Source organism: Tachysurus vachellii, chromosome 19, assembly GCF_030014155.1.
Source record: "Tachysurus vachellii isolate PV-2020 chromosome 19, HZAU_Pvac_v1, whole genome shotgun sequence".
Lineage (NCBI taxonomy): Eukaryota > Metazoa > Chordata > Actinopteri > Siluriformes > Bagridae > Tachysurus > Tachysurus vachellii.
Window position 1 is genome coordinate 21,085,467 of NC_083478.1, and position 15,000 is coordinate 21,100,466.

Sequence of the window (15,000 nt, forward strand, 5' to 3'; positions counted from 1 at the left end):
AACAAAAGATAAACATAAGGAGAAGTATAAAGAATTAATATAATAATATATTATTTGTCCCTCTATTGATATTTGTCCCTCTGTTGATAACCTTTCACAGAAGTTTAGCGGTTAAAGTGCACGAAATGGGTTTGATAGCATCGTGTACTCTGAAGATATAAACGTGTATCCTAGTGAACGACAGAAATAGTGATGAAACTCCTGAGTGAAAGTCCTGAGTGTTTACTTTCATATGAGCTTCATGTTAACACCACTGTGGAGTGAGACACGATGAAGACGTTCAATCGTCAACAGGGACACAATAAAACAGGAGGAAAGAAAAAAAAAAAGTGTCATGTGAGATCTACAGCTCCAATATGGTGGCATTTACTGCAGTGTTGTTTTTGTGTTGCTGTGTTTAAGAAAGGTTCGAGTTTTATATTCGAAAGAAGCAAAAATGGTGTAAATGGTTGTAAGGTCATAGGTCATGGACGGAACACGTCTGAGTCCAAAACACTCAATAGTGTTTGTGTGAACTTATTATCTGTCAGCATTCTGTGTCTGGTACAATAATCAAAGTCTACATCATTTCTGTGTGGTTTAATAATAAATAAAGCTGAAATCTTCAGATCTTCTTGACAAAATACAAACTTTGTCTCTGATCTGCTGAATTTTCTCACTGTTCAGGTTTTAGACTCAAGTCACGCAACACTAATCTTCACTGAACGGTTTGAAGTTAAAAGCCTCCGTCTGCTGGGTTTTATTCCAGTCGGTCTTTTGTGCGTGAAGGTTTATCGAATAAAAGAGACGTCTGGGGAAACTGGAACGCTGTGAAGATCAGATATCAGCCATGTGAGGCCGGTCTTGAGAACCGTCCTGTTGCTCATGTTGAGGTGAAACGGCTCCAGAACACCAGCATCAGGGTTGCCAGATCCAACACACGCACACACAAACAGTATAATTAGAGCAGACACTTCACACTGTGGTCTCTGGAGACTGATTCATTAATTAATTAATGATGTTTAACAGTAAATCTCAGGTCATTTGTCGCTCTAAACATCACATAACAGATAGCATGCAGGAAAAGTTACAGCTAGCATACGAAGACACGTGAAGCTAGTACATCTTTAGAACCGTCTTCTATCACTTCCCTTCTTTAGAAACATCTGTGAAACCTTTTTTAGCCAAAATCGGAACACAATTGAGTTTTTTTTTTTGCATGGATACGATGTGCAGTTATAGCAGAATATTTTAGATGTTTGATTACTTTGGGCCATTAAAGGAAAACAATCAACTTCAGAGCGAAAGACGGCGAGAGTTTTATTTTGTACTAAAAGCACATGGTGCAAATGAATCACATGTGTGAAATGACTAAAAGAGACCCCGTGAGTTAGCGGATTCTTAGCGTTGTTTATTTGTTGTTAAACAGGCTGAATTGTTTGGTAATGAGGACAAGCTGCGGTCTACGAATCAGCCAAAAGTGTAGAAAGTAAAACTCTGAGGTAACTAGTGCACGAACTTCATCGATCTCCCAGGTTCAGTCACGAGATCGACCTTGTACATCGTGGAAAGGTTGAAATATTTCTTCATTCAGAATTGTTCGTGATATTAGCCAAAGGTTAAAGGTTTAGCTTCTTTCCACTACAAAAGAGATTGATGATCCTTGCCTGAGGAAATGCACTGATGTATTTTCCAAGCTATAACTGAGCCTTTTTTTCTTGTCAGGACAAATATATATGTTTGTGACGTGTCATGGTGTAATTATATAATAAATCGTTGAGTTTCAGATCCTCAGGAGACCCAGAGGGCATTAGATACAGCGACAACAAGCTCGTCTATTGGAAAGTATGTAAATTAGGTCACTGTGAAGTTAATGTGCAGTTAGTAAGTCTATGTGTCTCTACAGAGACCTACTCGGGGGGAGGGGGGAGGGGGGAGTGCAGCTGACTGCTGTGTTCTGCCCCCTTTCATGTCTTTCACTGATTCAGTGTTGTTTTGAGTCGTCCGGACATGCAGTGTCATCGCCATGGAATTAAGCTCTTGTACAGGGTGAGCGGGTGTCAAATACAAATCCATCAAACTTGTTGCACACAAAGGGTGAGATTTAGTGTGTGGGTGTGTTTTTCCACCGATAAAGTGCACATGGTGCAGTCAAAGTCACACCACTTAACATTAACACCGTCTAAAACCGTATCAAAATCCAGCCGTGAAATCATTCATTCATTCATCTTCTACCGCTTATCCGAACTACCTCGGGTCACGGGGAGCCTGTGCCTATCTCAGGCGTCATCGGGCATCAAGGCAGGATACACCCTGGACGGAGTGCCAACCCATCACAGGGCACACACACACACACATTCTCATTCACTCACACAATCACACACTACGGACAGTTTTCCAGAGATGCCAAACCAACTACCATGCATGTCTTTGGACCGGGGGAGGAAACCGGAGTACCCGGAGGAAACCCCCGAGGCACGGGGAGAACATGCAAACTCCACACACACAAGGTGGAGGCAGGAATCGAACCCCCAACCCTGGAGGTGTGAGGCGAACGTACTAACCACTAAGCCACCGTGACCCCGCCGTGAAATCAAGACGGTGACAATCACAAAAGGGTCGTATCAAAGGAATGGGTGATGAATCTCTTTATGTCTTTTTCCAACACTTTATTAGAACTAATCTGGTGATCATCAGAGAAAAAACAGCAGAATGATTCAGCAGAATAAGAGCGAGTACCGGTGAAGACGGCGTTCGTACACGACTGTGAAAGAATTTCCATGTACATTGTGCCTTCCTCCTACAGTGAGATCTACAGATGGTAGAATGCTCCTGCGGCGCAGTTTGTGGTTTACAAATCAGAGGCAGGATTCAGGTTTAATTCAGGAGTCTAACAAAGCGGATGAAACTGAAATTACCGTGGAAACAAACGTACTCCAGCCTCAGCTGTGGAGAAGCTAGAGGAAATGTTTTACAACTTAATGAATTGCAGCGTTCATCCAGGTCCAGGTTCCAGGGAACAACTGCATGTTTCGCAAATTACTGAAAAACATCCTGGAGCCTGATTTGACCTTCGCTCATGAAGATTTGTTAGCTGGATTTGTTTTGACGAGCCGAGCGTTTAAACCGGACAGCGGACGAGAGAAAGAGGGGGAAAAAGCTTGGAAGCCACTGTGAGGTGTTTTATTAAAGGAGCGGTATGGAATAAAACAACATTTACACAATACACAGAATTAGACCATCAAGTGTGTCTGGTGTCTTTAAGCTGGTGTAAGTCGTGTCTTAATGAAAGCACACTTAATCCTGCTAATTATGCTAATTATGCTAATTATGCTAATTATGTCGCTTTGTAGAAGCCAACATTCTGTTTTCAGCTTAGACAAAAATATATAAAATTTAATGCGACCTAGAGCTTTCGAGCCACATGCACCAAATTCACACATGTTGTAGACGCTGGTCTGAAGTTTGTTGCTATGACTTTTCTAAGCGATCCGAGTACCAGTACTTCCGGTACCGGGTCTCAAAGTGGCCTTTTTTCCCATAGACTCCCATTATAAACTTTGGAGGTTTATAACTCGGCAAGCTTTCGAACTATCTACACCAAACTCGGCTCCTTTAGGGTGATACTCTGAACAAAGTGTTAAATTGGTGTACCGACTGGCCTTCCGGTTGTGTCGCAGCCCCGCCCCCAAAATATGCTAAATCAAAAAACTTTTTACAACATGGACATGTGACATATCAAAACACTCATAACAATGAGGGGAACTTCCTCACGTGTATTCTGATGACGTCACGTGACGTCACGTGAAAATAAAAAATTTTGCACAACATGGGCATGTGATATATCAAAACACTCAGCATAATGAGGGGAACTTCCTCAGGAGTATTTGGATGACGTCACATGTTCGTCTCCACTTGCCTCCAAATGTTTTTGCACCCTATCTTTCTGTCCACTGGCCTCCAAAAGTAACACTGACCCTTATGTCCACTCGCCTCCCAAAAGCACCAACCTTTGCGAACACTTGCCTTGTCAAAGCAACATCAAAGTTTGTCGCGACAAACTTTACAAAACACAATCCTACATCACTGACCAACTCTAAATGTGCTGCAACCTTCCGAGTGTGCTTGCTGAATCCGGTTGCTTTTTTGCCAGGGACCAAACTAGCACAGCTTGAAGCGCTGCAGTTCATCTACTGGTTCAATGCAATCATAAGAAAATCATCCAGATTATCACAAAATTTGAGAGGTGATGGTGCTCATCATTTGGTGACTCGTCCTGGGATTGGACAATCACAAACTAAGCACACCAAATACCCCAGCCAGTTACAGGGGCAGCCCACAAACAGTTTCACAGGTTACATCACCACCAAGGCAACAGCGTCCTCATTTACCTCATATATCAAGGTGCTTGTTCACACTTGTAGTGAGAGTTTAGAGTGGACTTTATCGTTTTGTTTTGTCTTGCTTGTTTTACTCAGTGATGTATTCTGTTTCTCTTTTTGTGTTCTTCATCTGGGGTTTTATCAGGGAGAAGAAGGACTTCCAGGAATTCCAGGACTGGCTGGACCACCTGGGGAAAAAGTAAAGTGACTTCTCTTTCTTGTTTTTCATGATTGATCTTATTAGTGCAAATCTTATGGAATTTAGATTGCGTGTGTTCCTGAAGGAACTTCAGTCAACATAAGAAACTGTACCAATGTGACAGAGGACAGTCCCGACTGAAACAGGCTGTTCGCTCGGGGTAATAACCCCAAAACATGACCTGCAATTGCATCCTCACCGTCTCAGGTCATTTCTGAGGTCCACTTTACATCATCTCCCCATGCTTCCTTCCTTGTTCTTTGTTTTCCTCCTACTGTCCAAAATCATGGTGGCAAATTCACTGAGAACTGGAAACTTGTATGACTGTTATGTCACCCCGTGTCCCTGTCTTGTGCCTGGTAGTGTCCTTTGGTATAGGCTCTGGATCTACCATGACCCTGACGAGTGAATGAATTTCTTTCAAACCTTTGATCAGAAGCCACATATTTATAGCTTGGATTAATTAAGATTTAGAAAAGGTATTTTTACAGACAGATAAGCAAACATGACAAATCATCAGAACCTCTGGCATCAAGTTCTGAGAGTCATCCTACTTCACAGACCAGTTAAGAGAAAAAACTGAAGCCCAAAGGGAGTAATCAAGCAATAAACTAAAACTTGTCACATAAGCAGTAGTTGCAGGATTAAATAGTGGTGGTTTTAGTTCAATCAGAGCCACAACTATATGGTGTGTGATGCCATTTATCAACTTTCTGCCTTAGGCTTAACCACTCACTCACTCACTCACTCATTCATCTTCTACCGCTTATCCGAACTACCTCGGGTCACGGGGAGCCTGTGCCTATCTCAGGCGTCATCGGGCATCAAGGCAGGATACACCCTGGACGGAGTGCCAACCCATCGCAGGGCCCACACACACACTCTCATTCACTCACGCACTCACACACTACGGACAATTTTCCAGAGATGCCAATCAACCTACCATGCATGTCTTTGGACCGGGGGAGGAAACCGGAGTACCCGGAGGAAACCCCCGAGGCACGGGGAGAACATGCAAACTCCACACACACAAGGTGGAGGCGGGAATCAAAAGCCAACCCTGGAGGTGTGAGGCGAACGTGCTAACCACTAAACCACCGTGCCCCCCCCCTAGGCTTAACCACTTTGGAGAAATTAATAACACCATACTTCATATCAGAATGAACTAAACATGCGTATTGGTTCTTATTTCACTTTTTTGCTTTCACAGGGAGATCGTGGTCCAGCAGGACCTTTGGGTCCCCCAGGAGAGAAGGGTTTAATGGTAAGAACCCTAACTATTGCTTTAACAAACCAATCTGGTGTTTAGACCTATTATGGGTTTTTTCCCCTTAGTGATGGTGTTTTCGATATTGCAGCACATAATTTATTCTCGAATCAGCTTTGCTTTCTTAGAACTATTCTAAAAAGTTGCTGACATATATAGTTTGTGTGTGCTTAAGGGCTATCCAGGCTTACCAGGAGGTCCTGGAGATGTCGGCCCACAAGGCCCACCAGTAAGTTCTGCTACCATATTTGCAAATACATAATTGTGAAGGAATTAATCCATTAGGTCTGAGGACATTTCAAGAAAACTTGATGGAAAAGAAAGACGACGGTGTGATTTGAGGTAAAATCATCACTCTCTTTTTTCTGAATCCTTCTTCTTAGGGTTTGGCGGGTTTGAGGGGTTCTCCAGGTGTTCCTGGGACAAAAGGAAGGAGGGTAAGCCACTAATGGACGTCTCTCATGTTTTGTCCATCCTTTGTTAACTTATGGCTTAACAAACTATTTAACTAGGTGTAAGTAACTGGTTCTAGGTGTAAATTCAAGCTGGTTCTAGGAGCAGTGGTGGAACTCTTTTTTCTGATAATTGGGGAATCTGCAAATCATCATGACTGTGACAGATCAGAACCCATGTGGAGTCTGCTGTACTGTCTTTCATGTTGCATAATTTGTTATTGAGGTTCTTGCATCTTGGTGTCCTCCATCTGGTTCTGATGGACAGTATAAATAAATCTCCATAACGAGTTCAATTTGAACCCATCCACACTTTACACTCTAAAGCCCAATGAAGTCAGGATCATATTTTGGGGTTCTCTGGACCTGTGTACTTTGGATGCAGTCTACAGCGACCCCACATGGTGGAGATCAGAATGACATCCAGTAGAGTTTCCTGGGTGGAGCCAAATATCAAATCTGTTTTAGTGTTGATTTGGTGGAAAGTAGTTTTGCGTCTAAACAGGATACCAGTCTGGTCAGCCACGTGAGCGAGTAAAGAACGACACAACATGTGTGTACCAGCCGAGAAAGCCATTCTACCGATGTGTGTGTGTGTGTATTTGCCTGTATACTATTATACATACAACGTACACATGGTAGTATTTACCACATACGCACAAACATTGCAGTATGACATCTTTCCTGTTTATTTCCATTTCTTTCTCTAGAGACTAAAGGATTCAAAGTTCAAGGATCTATGGATCTGTTTTTTCCAGCAGTTTTTTGTGGTCATAATTAATAATGACAGCTCCTTGAGAGTTTTCATCGATTTGTTACTATGATACATCTAATTGTCATCGATGGTGGGAAATTGTAATATAATACAATTTCCATGGAACTTGATGATTGGAATCTGCTTAGAAATTACAAGGGTTTCTCCACTGAGACAAACTGAGGAACCCATTGTGGTTATAGATAGAACTATTGTTTTTTTAATGCTTAGTTTGTGTAATTGTGAGATCTTAGCGTGTAGAGGTCTGATGGCAGTGTGAACAGGGTTATTTGTGTTAAACTGGTGTATGAGCAGGAAGAGTTAATATCATGTTGTACCTGGATTTTGGTGTTGATTCCCATGTACTGATTCTGTGAGTTCTGTCGGTAGCGTGATGAGGCTGTATCTCGTTTGGGTCTTGGTGTGGTTGGTTTTGTTTGTCTAATATGTTCTTACCTGCCCAAATGAATCAAACTGTGAAGCCAAACATACCAAAAATGTTGATATCATTGATAAAAAAAATTATAAAGCATTCTAAGCAAAATAAATAGAAGCTTAATGCAGGCAGTTAACGGATCTGAAGACTCTCAGATGCTCAGTAGATCTTTAGATAGATCAAATAGAATTCTATCATAGTTCACATAAAAACAGGAAATAATAATCCAGTAAGAACGCTCACGGCTATTTTTAGCTGCTCACGGCTAGTTTTAGCTGCTCACGGCTAGTTTTAGCTGCTCACGGCTAGTTTTAGCTGGTCACGGCTAGTTTTAGCTGCTCACGGCTAGTTTTAGCTGGTCACGGCTAGTTTTAGCTGGTCACGGCTAGTTTTAACTGGTCACGGCTAGTTTTAACTGGTCACGGCTAGTTTTAGCTGGTCACGGCTAGTTTTAGCTGGTCACGGCTAGTTTTAGCTGGTCACAGCTAGTTTTAACTGGTCACGGCTAGTTTTAACTGGTCACGGCTAGTTTTAGCTGGTCACGGCTAGTTTTAGCAGGTCACGGCTAGTTTTAGCTGGTCACGGCTAGTTTTAGCTGGTCACAGCTAACCTGTCATAACTTAAATTGTTTTTTTTCCCTTTCTGTTCCTGTTAGGGACCGAGAGGAGCTGACGGACCCCCTGGAGAACCAGGACCAGAGGGCATTAAGGTACATACTAATACTACTCATCAAACCAAACACACTCACACATTCTTACACACTTTAATTTTTTGTCTTACCTCAATATATCATTTGTTGTTTACAGGGGGAAAAGGGCGAGCCAGGCCAGAAAGGAGCTACGGGATTTGTTGTAAGTGTAAAAAGACTTATCTAATATCTAATATAAAATTTAATATTGTATTTTGCTTTACAGTGTGATTGTGATCCATGTGTGTCTTTGCAGGGCAAAGCAGGAAGTCCAGGGAAACGAGGCTCTCCAGGGCCACCGGTATGTCCGCAGTGTAGAGTCACATTTCATCTATCTACTGTATCAGTACCATATTATACAGACTGGTACAACAGCATTCTGTGTACCAGCAGGTTATCAGTAGTTATGTGACTTTGTCATAATGATTGTTAAAGAATGAGGATGAGGTTGATTTGCAGGAGGTAAGTGTAAGTGTGTGCAGCAGAACGGAGGTCAAACTGTAATCCGTGTCTGTGTAAAAATGTGTAAAACCTCTTAGAAATCACATTCAGGCAGTGAAACTAATCCCATCTGAATAGACAGGATTCAGCAGGTTACACGATCAGCGGTGAACACGGCCTTGTGGGATGCGGTTTTTGAGAACGTTGTTCAGGTTCTAGAGACTGGATAAGAAATAAAGTCATTCTTGGACAACACACTGGACAATCAGAAGGATGTTACATTAGCAGTTTTGGACAGTTTGCTGAATGTTCATTTCATAAAGCTGACCCTAACTCTGTCATTATTACTCTATTATCTCTGTATTCCAGTCTTATAACCCACGGTGCCGTATTAAGTGCCGACTGTAACAGGAAGTACTCTTTACAGCCTCAGGACTCTATACTCCTATCCCATTCTCTCTCTCTCTCTCTCTCTCTCTCTCTCTCTCTCTCTCTCTCTCTCACTCTCTCTTTCTCGCCCTCTCTCGCACACACTCACTCTAACTCTCACACACACACACACACTTTCCAAATTCTTTTAGAACCACAGCGCCCTCTAGTGCCACACACAAATCAGCTTTAGCTGGTGTTCACACTGTGCTTATAATCAAACCAAAAAAAAAAAAATCAGGTTCTCTGTGAAACATATAATGAAGCACAAAGGACAGGAAATAATGCAATGATATATGTGTGTGTGTGTATATATAGATATATATATATAATGCATATAGGTAGAGTTTATAGGGAGAAGGGAGCCATCTTCGGTTTATTAAATGTAATAAACACAGCCAGCGTTCCTTCTAGAAGATTGCTTTTGTGGTCGAATATCACTGCTACACGATCTGTATTGTTCTGAAATCATTTAATGTTAGATTCTGAAATAAATAAACGTGAACACATGAGCATGTGTACCACAATCAGGAAGAAACAACGTTTGAATTAGTGATGTTACGGATTTTCTCACTGAATCAAGAAACACTTCCTACACAAAGTTCCTACACAGAGTCCTCAAACTCCACAATGGCTTAACATTTGGCAGAAATGTTCATTATCCACCAAGCCACATGTTGTCCATGATGTTGGCTCATGCATTTCTGTTCCTCAAGGCCAGCCAGTTCCCATGTCTGAAAGCGATAAGAGCTTCCTAACACTAATCATTAGGAACAAGATTAGATCAGGAACCAAGACTCTGGAGATATGGAACACTTTTCCAGGTCTGGTTTGAGGTGATGCTTTCCCATCATGCTAATGAGAGAGGGTTGGAGTCTTGTAGGTACGGTGTAGCATGTAGATGATAATGAGCTGTGTAAACAGGGACCAAAGGAAAACAGATGAAGCAGCCATGGTGACAGGTCTGAGAGGAGGTTGTGTGGAGTCTGTGAGGAGATTGAGAGGAGTCTGGGAGGAAACAGTGAATAGTCTGAGAGGAATCTGAGAGGAATCTGTATGGAGTCTAAAGATACCTAGAGGAGTCTGAGAGGAGTCTGAGAGGAATCTGAGAGCAATCAGTGAATAGTCTGAGAGGAATCTGAGAGGAATCTGTATGGAGTCTAATGAGACCTAGAGGAGTCTGTGTGGAGTCTGTGAGGAGTCTGAGAGGAATCTGAGAGGAATCTGAGAGGAATCAGTGAATAGTCTGAGAGGAATCTGTATGGAGTCTAATGAGACCTAGAGGAGTCTGTGTGGAGTCTGTGAGGAGATTGAGAGGAGTCTGAGAGGAGTCTGAGAGGAATCTGAGAGGAATCTGAGAGGAATCAGTGAATAGTCTGAGAGGAATCTGAGAGGAATCTGAGAGGAATCAGTGAATAGTCTGAGAGGAGTCTGAGAGGAATCTTTGAGGAGTCTGTGAGGAGTTTGAAGAGACTGAGAGAACTTTTGCTTCCTATTGATTTTTTTTTCTTGCTCTGTGTCTCTTCTCTTTGCTTACAGACAACCTGCTCAACATTCTCACATTTTTTCCACCATACTTTCAGACGTCTTTCTTCTCACACTTTCTCCTTTTACTTTTTTAGCCCTCATTTCACGATGGCTTACATTCCTGGGAAAACGAACTCCCTGCACACGTCTGCTCGTATTTGTGTATATTTATCATAACATATGATGAGATTTTATCTATCTTAAAAAAAGTCACTGTGGTCATGAGTCAGATAGATATGTATGTAACACAGGTGTTTTTTTAGGGTGTTGCAGGTCCACCTGGAAGTTCTGGTGAAAGAGGAGCTTCTGGGGAACCTGTGAGTATTTCAGCCTCCTTTCAGAAATTGTAGTCCAAGATGGGTGTGTTTGGAGAAGAAGCATGGACTTTCCCCTCTGGCATTTCATGTGCTGTGCGTGTGTGTGTGCGTGTGTGTGTGTGTGTGTGTGTGCATGCGTGTGTGTGTGTGTATGTGTGTGTGTGTATATCAGCTAGTCTAAACATGTAATCAGTCGGACATGCCGCTAGTTGCTGCATCTGCTGTAAAAACACACTGCAGCTGTTTGAAGTAGCCGTGCAGTTTTTCCTTCCTTTTTCTTTCACACACATATGAGCATACATACACACACACACACACACACACACACACACGCACACACCTTCCTCAAATTCATGTCCTTTATCAGACATGCATTTGCTACATAATTTGGCGATGACAGCTGCTCTCTTAACAATAATATTATCTCAGTCACGTCTGTTTTGCTAAAAGTCTAGAGCATAGCATGTATTTTATTGTGTTCTGTGTGTGTGTGTGTGTGTGTGTGTGTGTGTGTTATGAAGAGTGATGGAATGAGTTTTGAATTGCTGAGTTGTGTAACCAAGATTTTAATCTAACAATGTGTTTGTTCATTAGGGACCTAAAGGACCACCGGGGGAACCAGGAGCAGATGGAGAGCCTGGACCTGAGGTAACACAAAATGTGTAACACACAATCTCTCTCTCTCTCTCTCTCTCTCTCTCTCTCTCTCTCTCTCTCTCTCTCTCTCGCTCTCTTTCCCTCTCTCTCTCACAAACACACAAACACACATGCTAATTAACACAAGCTGTTAATGTGTTTATTTTAATGCTAGTTTCCAGGTGAATGATTTCTTTAATGCTAGTTCATGTTTAGCTTCTTTTTCCATAGCGCTAGTTTGCTTGTAAAGTTACCGTAATGCTAACATTCATTTGATCCTGATCAACTGAGCATTTGTTCATGTTTTAGCCTGTTTGCTACAGCGCTAGTTTGTGAGTTAGGCTGTTTATTTTAGCCCGTTTGTGAGTTGATCTAATTATCATAGTGCTAGTTATGATTTAACCTGATTGTTTGTGGATTAACGTGTTCGTCATAATGCTAATCCAGCATTGGTTACTGGTGACTGTAATAGAACAGAAATATTAGCAAACCGAATAGCGTTTTGTCTTGAGAGGGATATAAACGAATGCTGTGTGTTTCTCTGACAGGGATCTCCAGGAGCTGAAGGTGAACAAGGACCTGCTGGAGAACCTGGATCTAAGGTGAGGAGTCCTAAAGCCATGCTAGTGCTAACAGTGTAAAGAACACATGCTTTTTATTAGCCTAATGACTGATGACTCGGCTGAATGTAATTTTTTTTTACCGCTCACATTTTGCAAAACTCATCAGACGAGGTTTTTATAGCCATGCATTTTTTTTTGTAAAATGTGCTGAAAAGTAATGGCACCCTTCATCTGCAGCTGTCTGATGTGTTTTATAGTAAAGTGTGCACACGCCAAGGACTGCTATAGTGATTAGCATTGAAAACCGAAATCTGAGACGATGTTCATTTTTACTGTCTACATTAATTATAGAGTGAGGCATAAGTTGCACTTGGAATATAAACAAGTAAATAAAAAAGAAATTTTTACTTTACAAATATGAAATGGAGAACAGTTAATGTTTTACAAAGCTACTGAGTTCTGGACTCTGATTGGTGGTCAGGTATTGATGAATTCTCTAGAACATCAGCACTGACAGTAGCACAGGTTTATATTAACGTGCTCGCGCTGATACGTTATCGTTGCTATGGTAACAGCTCCTTCGCGGTGCACGTATACGGCATGTATAGGGATTTAAAAAGGTGTGTAATCGTTCATTTTTTTGATCGATATGGTTTGGAAGGTATGGAAGAAGTCTTCAGTGTCAGGGCTTTGTAAGAGTCAGAGGTGAAGCTGGAGTCGTTTATGCTTGGAGATGATGATTCGTGCGTAACACGTGATGATAATAGCATGAGAAAGGAATGTAAGAGCTTAAATCTGGGACTTTACTGAACGTTTCTGTGCACTCACGGATGCTGGGATTTTCCTTCCTGCAGGGTGAACCTGGACCTGAGGGTGCTGAAGGGGAGCAGGGCCAAGAAGGTGTAAGGGTGAGTCCACATTCTTGCTCCTTAATTACACGTCTAAAGAACTGAACTAGCGTTTGACTGTTGCACTGTTTTCATTAGTTTCCCTCTCGGAGACTTTCCGTTTCACTCGCGCCGTCTTCTACGGTTACACCGTAACTCAGTCAGTCCTCGTGTTTGGCTTGAGGTGTGTTATTTTCTTGGCACTGACTTCCTGCTGTTTTTTATTGAAGAAAAACTTAGAGTGGAGGTTTTTAGATTGAATTTTTTAGAAGCTTCCTGAATGATGAAGAGTGAAGAGTCTTTCACCTCACTGTTCAGTGCTCGTACCTCGGATCAGCTAATTGACTGAGTAGAAAAAATCTAAAGAAATTCACCTGCTTGTTTTACTAACAACACACACACACACACACACACACAGACAGTTATCTTTAGTTACAGCGGTGTTGGAAGTCGTTTTTTTTTCACTTGTGTGGTCACTTCCATGATGATGATGATGAAGAGAATGATGATGATGGTGGTGATGTTTGCGGTGATACTGAAGATGATGATGATGATGATGATAGTGATGATGATGATGATGATGATGATGATGATGATGATGATGACAGTATGTGATGATGGTGAAGATGATGATAATAGTGGTGGTGGTGATGATATTGATGATGAAGAGAATGATGATGATAATAATGATGATGGTGATGATGATGATGATGATGGTGGTGGTGATGATAAAAGTTAGGATGATGATGGTGGTCATGATGATGGTGGTGATGAGGATGATAATGATGGTGGTGATGATGATGATGATGATGATGTGTGTGTGTGTTTGTGTGTGTGTGCGTGTGGGTGTGTGTGTGTCAGGGGCCTCCAGGTCCAGCAGGAGAAGACGGTCCTCAGGGAACATACGGTCCAAAGGTCAATAAACAATCAAAAATGTTTTTCCATTTGTGTTTTTTTATTGTTGTTTTCTGTTGAAGTGTGTTTTTGTTGCTTTAGTGGATCTTGTGCTTGTGCTCCAGGGTGAACCCGGTGACCGTGGCGCAGTGGGAGAGACTGGGGAAAGGGGCGAGGTCAGTGACCCCGGCCCTCCAGGACCTCCTGGAGACTCTGGCGTAAAAGGATTCCCGGTGAGAATCCGTCACTCAGGTTATAAGGGAATAAAATATGGAATATAAAGAGTTCCACCTTTTGATGTTTTTCAGTTTCATGATTTTTTTTCTCTTAGGGACCAGAAGGAAAACAAGGTCCACCAGGTAAACGAGGACGTCATGGAAAGAAGGTAAGGGATAGGATCCGGCTCCTGAATCCCTGAAACTTCTGTTTCTGGTGGAATTTGGGTTAATAGAGTAAAAGACAAATAAGAAGAGAGCGCTGCACCTTGTGGTGCTCCACTCAGGAAAGTTCACAAGTTTGGAGATGAAGGTGATGAAGAGCTACTTGTGAGCTCTTGATCTTGGACCAGGACAAGAACAAGAGCTGTACTGCTTTGTTTCAGGGTGACCAGGGTCCGCTGGGGCAGCCGGGAGAGACGGGTTCTACTGGAGAAACTGGACAGGAAGGAGAGCGAGGACTGAAAGGAGCTCGTGGCACCAGAGGACCACTGGTTAGTACTGTAACTCTTGATTACATCACTTTCTTCTCTTCCTCCATTTCACCTTCCATTTCACTTCCTGTCTTCTTTGGCCATCGTGTGTAAAAGACATTATAATGTCAGTTTTTCATTTAACTTTGTACTGAGAGTTAAGTTAAGGACGTGAGATGAGAATTTATATCTGAATTCTACACATTAGCATTATGACCTCGGACAGAACTACAGACTGTGTGTGTTTAAGTGAAACAGAGCAGCCGCGTAACTCAATCTGAACACGACTAACGTTCATTAAGTTGCTGACTGAACGTGACGCTTAATTATCCTCCAAATACGTCTAGCTCGGACGCTGGCTAGCGAACGCGCTGTGGACTAGCTGAAAAACATCATCTCCATCTCTATTTCTGCAAACATTCATACATGCAGAAGAAATATCAAGTTAAAACGATTTGGAT

General features: G+C 42.1%; 1 protein-coding gene across 2 annotated transcripts in view; it reads left to right on the top strand.

Annotated features, from left to right (window-relative positions):
* Positions 1-15,000, top strand: part of LOC132862069 (collagen alpha-1(XXIV) chain) — a 74,581-nt gene that overhangs the window by 45,772 nt on the left and 13,809 nt on the right. For both annotated transcript variants that reach the window (XM_060893912.1, XM_060893911.1), the window contains exons 25-39: positions 4,507-4,560; positions 5,771-5,824; positions 6,003-6,056; positions 6,211-6,264; positions 8,125-8,178; positions 8,276-8,320; positions 8,414-8,458; positions 10,818-10,871; positions 11,466-11,519; positions 12,056-12,109; positions 12,925-12,978; positions 13,819-13,872; positions 13,977-14,084; positions 14,183-14,236; positions 14,453-14,560. In XM_060893912.1, coding sequence (XP_060749895.1) covers positions 4,507-4,560; positions 5,771-5,824; positions 6,003-6,056; positions 6,211-6,264; positions 8,125-8,178; positions 8,276-8,320; positions 8,414-8,458; positions 10,818-10,871; positions 11,466-11,519; positions 12,056-12,109; positions 12,925-12,978; positions 13,819-13,872; positions 13,977-14,084; positions 14,183-14,236; positions 14,453-14,560 — 900 coding nt within the window. The remainder of the gene's footprint in view (positions 1-4,506; positions 4,561-5,770; positions 5,825-6,002; positions 6,057-6,210; positions 6,265-8,124; positions 8,179-8,275; positions 8,321-8,413; positions 8,459-10,817; positions 10,872-11,465; positions 11,520-12,055; positions 12,110-12,924; positions 12,979-13,818; positions 13,873-13,976; positions 14,085-14,182; positions 14,237-14,452; positions 14,561-15,000) is intronic.